The sequence below is a fragment of the Morone saxatilis genome, unplaced genomic scaffold (assembly GCF_004916995.1).
Source record: "Morone saxatilis isolate NCDOM2014 unplaced genomic scaffold, NCSU_SB_2.0 Contig22, whole genome shotgun sequence".
Lineage (NCBI taxonomy): Eukaryota > Metazoa > Chordata > Actinopteri > Moronidae > Morone > Morone saxatilis.
In genome coordinates this window covers 8,574,529-8,586,495 of record NW_023339785.1, presented here as the reverse complement: position 1 = coordinate 8,586,495, position 11,967 = coordinate 8,574,529, and the positions used below count along the sequence as shown (strand labels likewise).

Below are 11,967 nucleotides of genomic sequence, written 5' to 3'. Positions count from 1 at the left end.
GGGGGGGGGGGCAGACGGATACTGACTGGGAGGGGGGGCACAGATAAGCGGTGCCCTAGGTCCGTTGGCCCGGGGATCTTAAATCATCGTCAGTCACTCCCCAGAGTTCACAAACATCAGCATTCCCATCGCCCCCTTATCAACTGGCTTATCACACCGATCAGTTATCTGGTGCTCTAACAAACACGTCTGCTACCATCAAACACTCACTCCTCCACACACAAACACAGACACGCAAAATGAAAAATGCCAAAAAATGAATAGAGAAAAACTCACTCCAATAAATATAAGATAACCTATTTTCAGTTGCATCTACGTATTAGACTTTATAATAAAGCCATTTTTAAACTTGACATACTACACTGTTTTTTCAAAATAAAAAAAGGATTATGTGTGTTTGTGTGTTTATGTATGTGTAATTCTCACTTTTGTTCCCAATCAAAGAGACAACAGGCTGGATATCAGCTTCCTCGTTGGCCTTCTTCACCATGCTGAACCAATCCTCCAGATCCTCGAAGCTCTGGTAGTTGGTGATATCGTAAACCAGGAGAACCCCCTGCATTGGAAAAAAGTAAAGGAACAAGACAGCCCTCAGACTTTGATGTCTTTGAACAGCTCACCTTCACAATCCTGGATGTGAGTGGACAGTTTAATTTCACATTCATTCATATTAACATGGGTAATATTGAGGGAGCGAGGGAACAGTAGGTGGCACTGCTCCTCTTCCTAGAGTGGGGGACAGATTCACACAGAGGGGGACACACTCACTCACACATAATATGAGGTTGGTTCAGTACTAATAAGATCTAAGTAAGCCTGTGAACTCACGTGGATCTGTTTTAAATTGTGGTTTGTACATTAACATTAACATACATTAACAGTTTCCGGTTTTGGAAGCTTGGTGCAGAATAGAGGTTTAGTTATCTGCTATCTGAGCTAATTGATGAAGGTTGTCTGCCTGGAGACATTTTCCTTCTCCGTATGTAATCCCCAATACTCTATGCACCGCAGAAACACTCATGAAACAATACCAGACCCACGTTTGAGCAAACACTCAGGCCAGAAGGGGCTGTTTACAGGAACACATAAATTAATCAAAGAGTAAACACAGATACAAGATCTGCTGGCATAATTCAAGACAAATTATCTCACAGCTTAACTATCTGCTATCACTGCTTAAACTTTTGCTGGAAATTAATGTGAGCCGAGGTAAATGTCTCCACTTTTACTGCATGATGCAACACGACTGAAGGGGTGTCTGTTGCTTTTTGTTCGGTAAGACACGCACTGTCACAACACGCAAGGCTGGTGACGACAGCTTAGGCCTCTGACAATTACTGTGAGTCTCCCTGAACAGCCATGATTGATTACAGGACGCACGGTGCTGAACAATAGGTGTGAAAGTTCCATACAGTGCTGACGTGAAACTCCCGAAGCAAAGTGTCGTAATGTGGCATTTTGCTTGAGAAGGAGAGAAACAGAAAAGGAAGTGCTGTAGACATGGGTGATATACAGAACCACCATTAGGGCAGGATTTACAGCAGGGCACAGACATTGGCAAAAAAATAAAAAAACAACATATCACTTTCACTATTTTTACAGCCAGGCTGATTCATGCAATGGAAAAGAAGCTCGAAAAAATGTTGGTCTAGCATCTATAGACATACATGACAAAAGTGCGCTTGCATATAGTTGGTATATGATGACAGGTTTCTGTGCCCAAATGTTATATGTTGTGCTGAAGTACGGGTCTTGATTCGACAGACTGTGGTCTTTAAGTTGGCCTCTTCAAACAAGAGACATTCTGGAGGTGACAGATAGCACTCGACTATAGCAACACGGTTACCTGCGGACGCTGATGTTGCTGGCACATGTATAAACTAGTAGCGCTGACTAACCGCGGTGTTTGCAGAGAGTTTGGCTGTCATTTTAATCAACACATTGTTGAGTATGAGCATTAAATGATAGTTAATTGATCAATTAGTAGCCTATTTTTCCCTACACTCCTTTATGTATGAGCTGAGTATTACCAAATACTGGGAATTACTTTGATTCATTTCTGTTTAAAATGCTTCAAAGTTAAACTTTTTTACTGCTTACATTATTGACCTACAGTGCACTGTGTTATCAACATGTGTTCTGTCTGCCAATAAAAACACTACACTGTATCAACTCTGTAAAAAAGTTGAGATTTTCAAAGCTCTTATGACCTGTTTTACTCTCTGTGAGTCTGAATGAATTACGCTCCAGAAGGAGAGGGTGGCAGGCTGTGAATGAAGCTGCCGACGCTATAATAGAAAACAACCTGATCAAGGTCACCAATACAGGGCTATTAGAGAATTGGAAACTATCTCTTCCTGTGCTTCGTCCACAAGCAGCTACAGCAGCTGGTTGCACATCCTCAGGCTACGGGAGTCAAAGACAGATTGCAGCACAAACCAGAGATGAACGTATAATTGTTAGGCAGAACCAACAGAGCATTTGATGTGAATTTGTGTGTGTGCCTTACATGAGCTCCGTACACATATTTATCCAGCATTTTTCCTCCTAACGTTTGGCCTCCAATGTCCCACACCTGCAGGGTCACGTTCAGATTGCCTGCAGTGGAGAAAACAGACAGAAATACCTCAGATATCAAAAAATGTGCACAAATCAGCTCAATAAAAAGTACCATAGATGTTTAGATTAGTTTAGATTGCCACTTTCTTTTCTCAAAAATGCTTTTGTCTGCTAATCAATTAAATAAATAAAAAACACAAATTGTGGGTTTCCACTCCGGATGTTTTTATCCTTTTTAATCATTAACTTGTTTGTTTTAACAAAGCCCATAATCTCGAGGAAATACAGAGTCAGCTGTAACTGGAACCTGTATTTTGGGTGAGCGATTTCTATAATAAATGTCAGCGTTGTTGATGTACATAATGGAAACAATAAATCAGCGATTAATCTTTCATGCTAAGCGCTCTTGCCTGGCAGGTCACCCACACCTCACATCCAAGAATATCCATCCCAGAGATTGAGGGGGATGAATAGGTACGCCTACCCTCTAATTTAAACATTCTCAATAGCCTGGCAGTAAAAAAATGACTTCTTATTAGCCTGGGAAGAGCTGTTTGCATTGTGCCATATGCTGCCAAGTTAGGAAAGTGAGGAGACTTATGTGCTGTTAAGGAAAACAGCAATAATTAAACACAAAATAAGAGGAAAAGAAGACTTCTGTCTAATGCCTGTGGAAAGAGAAAGAAGGAGTGAATGAGAGGGAGAGAGAGAGAAAGACGGGCACAAAAACCAAATCCAAATGAATATTTTCTTCCTCTGGAAAATGAAAGGGGTGGTTGAAAAAAAAAAAAAGAGAGAAGGAGGGAGGACCAGACAGCGAGGAGTTTATGTTGGTGTGATGAGGGCCCTGCGCTTGGCTGGAGCGGTGATGGGGAGTAGAGCGTACACTGTGGACACGGCTGGACGACTCAACCCCTTCATAAGTCCCCTTTTTAAAACGAGGGAAGGAAACGCGGAGGTTCACAGTCACTACATCCAGACTATACATTGTCAATGTAAAGTTACATTGAGGAGCGCAATGAAGAACGGCCCCTTGGTGTTATAAAGAGCCATCCCCGCCCTTCCACCATGCTTGGACACTAGCTTTATTTATGTTTCAAAGATTCACGCTGACTCGACAGCGCTGACATTTTTCTGCTTATGCTTTGCAAGAAGTAAAAACAGCGAATGTGAGTCCAATAGACAAACCTTACAAATGACAATAATAAGGTCACAAGAAAGTCACGCTGATAAGATAAATGTCCTCTTCGTGTGACATGAAGTGGATGTGGACGAAGCCGCTTCCAAGAGTTAGGATTTGACAGAATTTATCGAGTAAATTTCACCTCTGGTCAATCCCCTTCACCGCCTGTACCTCATTGGTTTGGCAGAGACATCTGGAAGAGGTATTGTTATAAAAAGCACACACAGAGGAGGCTGTTGTGTGCCAGTCGGCCTCGCCTCACCTCTCCCTGCGTTGGAAAATGTACATTAAGTTTGACAAGCTGGGCCTTCATGGTGAGAGGGGCCAACGCTGGCTATAGGCTACTCTCCCCCCTGCTGCAAAAGACCCTTACAGCCCCATAGAGACCCGGAGAGCCACACAACCTCTCCAATACAAGGCAGGGTGGGGGTCCTCCTAACGAAGTTTGGGACCACCCAGCTCGCTGAGCCACCCTCCTCTTCATCAGCTCATCAACACCCAATTCTCCAGAAAATGGGCCATTTAACAACTCCGGTGTTGGACCCAGTGTTGTTTCTGCCCCAGTGATAGAGACGTATGCACACTATATTTAAACAAAGGTTACAGTTTAACACTCGAGAGATCGCTGATTGTTTCAGGAAAGAAACTTACTGGAAAGAGAAGTCAAACGATTAACAGCATTTGTTCGAGTTCACATTAAGGAGTTGAGCCCAGCCTGTGCTTATGGTTGGCTCTTTTCATCCTGACTCCACCACAACATTTTTGGGGGTTTAGTTCTCCTAAGTCTCATAAGCTGAAACTGACACAAAATCAAAATAGGATCCTTCAGCCAACTCACAAATCAGCGTAACTTTTACTTTTAGCACTTAATTTGCCCTTGCTTAATGTTGTTTTATTAGTAATGAAAGAATGGAGGCACTTTGCAGATTTCTGGGGCTTAGGCCTTGGCAGAGTTTTAGAAATGCCATTTAAAATGCTGAAAATCCCCATTTCACATGGTAGGAAGTAAAAATGGAGTGCTTTCGTCTAAATATAGCAGTAGTCAATAAACATTTATTTTACAGATCTAAGGGGGATACAGAGTGTGGCTTTATTTCTGCGGGTTCAACATAAACAAATAAGAACATGAATGTTTTATGTGGTGGAGGACAAAGATCAGTTGAACTCGGGGATCAGCGATATGGATATAAAATGTTAATGTATTTACTCTTTACTGTGCCCACAGAATTATGAGCAAGGCTCGCCCGTTTGGACATAAGCTGTCCATTGGCCTTGTGGAGTCAAAAAAAAAAAAGTGTGCTGTTTGCTCTGCAGAGAAGAGCTTTCAGAGTGAATAAGCCTGAGAAGTGGCAGACACTCTACAATGAGGAGCTACCAGAAAAGACACATTCAGCTCCCGAGTTAACCTGAAGAACAAACTCTGCCTGGAAAAAGGTAGGACAAGAAAACACGAGAAATAAAAATATGACAGAAAGCTAACAACAGGCTTCTTTGTAAGACTTTCAATTAATATTCTGGATCTTTTTTTTAACATTGATAATCTTAAGCACACATCCAAAACCTTACAGTCGATGTTAAAGCGTTTCAAACAGCCGCTAACAGTTAAGCCAGTCTGTCTAAGTACAATCTTACTAAATGAACAGTCCACAGTCTGCCACTATGTGCTTGTGCAACACGCGTATCTGTGCCGAGTCTCTGAACAAGCGAGCCCTCCCAAAAGATTATGAAGGTGTCTCACCTGGAAGGCTTATTCTCTTCAGAAAGAAATCCAGGCCGATGGTTTGTTTGTACTGCTTCCCAAAGGCCTCCTGTGCAAACCTGGTGGTGAGTGATGTCTGAAACGGAGAGACAAAGGGAGAGACACGGAGAATGAGTGCCAGAACACCTCCGCAGCAATCAACAGCACTACAAATATGGGAATTAAAGCAGTTAAGTGTTTTTTTTAAAATGCTTTAGGACAAAGGAGAAAGCTCAATTAAGTGCATAGTATTTGCCTCATTAACAATAATCACATATATATGCATAACATAAAAAACAAGTCAGTATCACAGCATGGCCCAGGGCACGATGCAAGATGCTGCGAAACTCCATCCGCAGAAAATATAAAAAGTATATTAAAGAACTTCCTGAAAAAGTTATATTTCGGTGGTGAGGAGAAGTAGAAAACTTTGACTTCATTCATACTGACCAACAATATTTCTTTTCCTAAAATGTCTTAAAAATACATCGAATCACAATGCGATGCAGCCTTGAAGTATAGTACAGTAGTAGTCTGCGGGACACTTTTATCATTACAGATCCATTTTAAGCACCTTCAATGATTGACAGGAGGGTACGCTGATGTAATTGTCTGCCTCCTCTGCTGTCTCACTACTCAGCCACGGTCCTGACAGTGAAAATCAACGTGAATTACAAAAACAGGTGTCGGAGTATGTGTCATGTCTCCAGACTGCAGACCTAATAATTGCCACAAATTATAAAACCTCCATCACTGTCACTGTTGTGTTTGAGGAGGAAAAAAAATAGCATGTTAGGGGCTCTCCTGAAATCCATGGGAATCCACAGCGCAGGCTTGACACGCCAAGTTTAATTCATTTTGATGGATGAGGATGGGGGAAAAAAAGAAGTGCCGAATGTCTATTAGCTATCTTTAGAGCAGTGTGCTTACATAAACACAACAGAGACGTGAAGCAATGGGATTCCCTGAGTGTTCATGTGGCAGCAAATGCATTTTAATGTGGCACTCGACAATCGCTGAGGGTTAGAGGATTTAAAACTAAATTCTTTCTTTCAATCCACTAAGCTTTCACTTGAGCCTATGCCCTTATCTACCTCCATTCATGCTCAGAAGGTTTACGTTTTGCCAAATAATGTTTCAAATAAGACTGAATGTCTATCAAACGACTCCAGAGGAACAACGTAATATTATTAGGAAAAACCTTATCGTGGTTTACCCAAATCTTCTTCAAGTAAACAAGACTCTATTTGGCTTTCTTAAAGTACTGATTTGTCATTGTGGATGACAACTTTAATGTAAAACCTTTATGTTGATTCCAGCTCTGATTTTTGTAAATGTAATTGTTTAAATAAACCTACTGAATGTGTAATCCAGACTTTTGCTGGTGGATTTCTTGATCAACATTTCCTTGGAGGTGCAGAATATAGTTTTATCCACCTAATTTCACCTGAAGTTCACTAACCTACAGACTTTATTTTCATCTCGGCCTGCAGAGCATGTCACAGGCTCAAGAGTGACTGAAAAATTACTAGAGGTGACTGACGCAACAAGGAGAAAATCGGCCATTTAAGTAGCCCAAACAATCACTGACAACACAGAAATAACAAGCTCGGACAGCAAAAATTTATTCCACATGCTCGCGTTGGCCTAGTCGGCCATTTGTCTTGGCATTCCAGTAGCTTGGCTCTCCTCCCTCAACGTAGTCCTTTTTTTCCAACGTACAATTGGAACTAACCAGCGAATGTAAAAGCTGGCGTAATCCTGACACTCCAACAGAGAACAGCACAGGGTCACCAATGATAGCAATGCCGGGAAATAGGGGAAGTTCTACTGAAACAAGAAACTGGGAGAGAGGGAAAAAAATATGGCAAGCTGACTATGTCCATGTGATGCAACTCGTATGAGAGATGCAGTGCATTTCTGCAGCATCGCAACAAAACGGGCTCTTTATTCTCCTCAAACAGTTAAGACAGATACAAATGTCGGTATTCTGGTGAAGTATTCGGACTGTGAATAACACTGCTGGGGTGCTGATATCCATTCATGTGCAAGACCTGTACTTTAAGTTCCTTTTTAGCCTATGGGTAAGAGAACAGCAAATATTTAGAAAAACTGAGTGGCTTATAGTTCAGGTTGAAAAACAGACCTGTGTGTAAGTTCGGCCCAGCACCTTAAGAGCCTGGCTAAATGTGAGACTCCATATTTTAAAAACATCTTGCTCAGATGGACAAGCCTTCCCACATCTCCCTATATTTCTGAATGGACAACCAACCACAGGCCAAAATACCACCGAAACTGCTGTCCAAGAAAAACTGATCCGATTGCAATTTGCTGAGCAAATTGACATTAATAAGGGGGGAAACGGCATTCAAGATGTCAGTCAGTGCTGCCTGCTCAAAATGGGGGGCAGGGCTCCTGTTTTCTGCCCAAAACAGACAAGCAGGTAAGTCATTCAGACAGTGACGAGCTGACACCTGGCAGCAGTGTGAGGAGGGTTATTAATGTAGCGTATCTACTGGGAACTGAGTTGTGTGTGTTCTCTGCCCCCCCCACACTCCCACTCCCCCAAAAGAAAATGTCGACTTTCCAGAATGAGAACATTCATTTTTCTCGTTGGGTCTCACCATTACTGCTACATTCATTTTCTTTCTCCCAGAGGAAGGAGAGATTAGTTAGGAAAGGGGATGTGTAGCTGAAAAGCACTTGACGTCCCTGCCTCACACTCACACTCATTCAGTCGGGGATTGGAGATGCACTGAAGAAGAAACATAGCTCAATTGTCATGACAACCTCCTTGCTTTGCTGCAAATGATTGTTTGGTGTGACTAGGAAAACAATTCCAGTGTTGTGGATGTAAGTTGGGTCTTTTTCATCTACACCTCTGAGAAGATTTTAATAACGTACTGAATGAGTCAGTCCAGTGGTTTTGAAAGGGAACAGAGACTAACGGCAGTCCTAAAGCTGAGTTATCAAAGACAGAGAAAATGCAATGACAGAAGGTCTATTTGTTCACTGTTCAGACATTCAGAAAACAAGTCTCCACACATGACTCTCTCCCCATTGTTAGTTTTATGTTATTTTATTATCAAAAGAGCACAGAAACATTTCTCATGTGGGCTGTCCAGACATGACTTTCTTAAATGGGGCCTCACTCTGGAGCCAAACGCATACAGGGGTCTTTGGCCAGGAGAAGAGAGGTACACTGATGGAAAACAACCATCAGCTACAAGAGCCAGGCTAAGTAACTGTCACACTCTGTGTTATACTGTACAGTGCAGCGTTTTACCCCAAGACCACTGAGCAGTAGCTGCAGCCCCAAAGTGCATGACAAATGTAGTGAAAATTCATCATCCAGCCGTACTTCCTTTTCCAAACAATTGAAAAAAGCGTTTCATTTGAATAAGCTATTTGAAAAGTGAAATTTGAAGTCGATGTTGTGCGCTTGCCTTAAAGGCGTTACGTATGTGTGTTACTTCACTGTCTCTCTAAATTGGCCCTGTGAGTGTCTCATAATTTAAAAGTAGTTCATACATCTGTGGTACATTTTGGCCGGGCGATAGTAAGTAACTGTACTTTTCACCAATCATTTAAAGGAGCGCCCTCTGATGAGATACCAGAGAACGGTAGATAAAAGTATAACAAAACAACAACATGTTATTTCTTCACAGTCTAAGCCTATGAGCTCAGTTACTACAAAACACTGCACCACGTTCAATGGCACACGCAACGTGGATTAAGGGCCGGGTAGACTTAATAGGTTTAGAACAACAGATGTGTGTCAGATTTAAATCCACAGTGCTATCTTTGAAACTACAGAAACTCAAAACTGCACGTCCAGAAACTTTGTAAAACTGGCTGCGGCAGGATTTTCAAGATAAATTCAACCGTGAGACATTTTTTGTGGTGTGACACTTTTCCTACACTTTCTCACACTACAGAAATACATTGATAAAGGTCGATTTAAAAAAATAGATAAAGATGTGAGAGTTCTTGTGCCACATGATTTGTGTATTAATCCTAGTATTTATGCATTATTCATTATTCAATGTGTGATTAAAACTCAGTTACTGGTTGCTATTTCAGGTCCATATTGCGATTATTTTGACAGATATAGATTGTGATTCACAATTATGAAGGAATTAGGAATAATCACTTTTGCACCACAGAGTGAATTTTCACTTAAAAAAACTATTAAAATCCTGATAATGTAAACCTTTTGGGGCTCTATAGCAAACAAACTCCTGTTTAATGCTGTTTCGTCACACATTTGACCTTTATCAAACATTACAGCTCTTGCCACTAGCATATTGGACATATTGTGATTTTGATAATATTCTGATTGATTGTTCGGCCCTACTCTCCCCTATCAATAATTCAACCGTCTCAAGCTCCGACTGGGATAAACACCCTCATCCTCAACCCGAGATCAGTGTGGATGGGGAACCTCAGAAAAGCTTATTGTGTAATATATGTACATCTTATCAGTTCTGGGAGACTTACCAGAAGCTCACACAGACTCAGACATCCCATCACAGATTTTCTGTATTTCTGTACTTATTTTGACTCATTTTATTTCATTGTTTAATCTCATTTAAATAAAGTAGTTAATAATAGTTACTTAACTGCAGTAAAGGTACAGTCACGCAATAAAAATGATATAATGTGAGGTTTGCTGCCCACTTTCAGCATCTCTAACTATCTCATCGACCTCCATCCACCACTTGGACCTTTTCCTCTCAGTTTCATTTTGTGAGTCCTCCTGTACATTACAGCTGAAACGACCAACCAACCTATTGAACCGCATGAGGTCAACATCAACGGAAACCCGTCAAACACTTCTCTACACTGTTTTGTAACTCTTGTTTTACAATAATTATTATCATACTATTCCACATAAGCTTTCCAGTGCTAATGAGAGAATAACTTTCATTAAGTAGCTTGCTAAGACTGAATGAGTGCAATATACAATTACCTGTTTATAGTGATCAACTTGGGGTCCTAATAGGGTTCATTTACCAATAATCCCTGTACAATAACCCTGAGACTACATCTACTGCACCTGTAAACTATGGATTATTGATTTTTCCATTGCTGGAATTCAGTTTCTTTTCTAAAACCTAAATATAATCATTCAAACCCACCAATCCATGCTGCGCATACTGCATACACTGTATACCTCATGTACATAAATAAACCTGCACGTTAATAGTTATTCCAGCATCCTGTGCACTATTGTCTACTGTCTACAAATGTTACTGTTTGTTTACATTAGGTCTATTTTGCTGAGCTTGTTGTCCTGTTTATTTACGCCGTTAGTCTGTGTTTGTACACTGAGAGTCAAACTCCTTGTAATGTTGCATGTTAACATTAATAAACCTGGACAATTGTCTCCCACACTGAGCATCAATATATTTCTTCCAGCTGTCCGCACTGTATCAGTGACTCGCTCATGGAGACATATAAACATGTGAGACACTGCATGTGTCTTTAGTGTGGATTTGTCTCCTCTGAACGTGAACACAAAAACACATCACACTGCAGTAGGAGCTGAAGTGTTTTAGGCCACAATCCCAACCGACCATTCACATCCCCTCATGTTGCCTGGCTACGACCGTTAGCCACGGCCGTTGGTAGCTACAGACCAGCGTCGGTCGCCATGGTGACTGGGCAGCGTGAGGACGGGCAATGTAAACAACACAACGCTGACAACAGACAACAACACACCGTCAGCGTGGTGGAGGCGTTCAATGACTTTCTCCTCCAGTAGCGTTGAATATAAGTTGATGTGTGTGTCTGTGCTGCTCTCACCTTCCCACACGCTCCGTCTCCAATCACTACAATCTTTAGCTGCCTGTCCTGGCTGTCCTCCTCCGAGTCCGACATGACGCTCAAATGTGCTCCGACTGTATATGTGGGGAAACCCGAAGCAGTAGAAAACTGTCACCGGTTGCTGAATCTGGTTATCGGGCTAATCACAGATGGATTAGACGACTGTGGAGTGGGCAAGCGGACGCCATTTTGCCTGTACTAACAGTGCTGCTGTGCTCGGTGTGATCCACTCACTCACACACACACACTGCTGCCTCGGCGAACACTGGTTGTTCGGGTAAAACGGGGGTGAGGACTACAAAAAAACACACAGCCGGGTGCCACGTTTTGGCATTTAAGTTTACAAATAATTTCAGTATGGCCACGAAGCCCTTTGCCTTCACGGGAAAAGGTCAGAACCGGAAGCCCAGTCACCGGCGGTGTGGTTGCGTCCTGTCTGTGACGCGTTGCCGTTGCCATGGCTACAAGGGTCAAAGTGTGAGTGTAAGCACATGAGGACTACAACAGAAAATATAAATATAATATATATATATAATAAGTATTTACTTAAGTGCCACACTTTGGTACGTTGTTTTATGTATTTCACTGGAGGATTAACATGTTCTGCTACTTTCCTCTCTCCACTGCAGTTCACCTGCAGGGTTTTAACAGCTGTAGC

The 11,967-nt window shown here is 41.8% G+C and overlaps 1 protein-coding gene across 2 annotated transcripts in view; it reads right to left on the bottom strand.

The window, feature by feature from the left end:
* Window positions 1–11,733, bottom strand: part of rab28 (RAB28, member RAS oncogene family) — a 29,393-nt gene extending 17,660 nt beyond the window's left edge. For both annotated transcript variants that reach the window (XM_035669656.1, XM_035669657.1), the window contains exons 1-4: window positions 11,289–11,733; window positions 5,481–5,577; window positions 2,510–2,598; window positions 427–556 (exon numbers count right to left, since the gene is read on the bottom strand). In XM_035669656.1, the coding sequence (XP_035525549.1) occupies window positions 427–556; window positions 2,510–2,598; window positions 5,481–5,577; window positions 11,289–11,363 (391 nt within the window). In that variant the 5' untranslated portion in view covers window positions 11,364–11,733. The remainder of the gene's footprint in view (window positions 1–426; window positions 557–2,509; window positions 2,599–5,480; window positions 5,578–11,288) is intronic.
* Window positions 11,734–11,967: the final 234 nt, after the last annotated feature.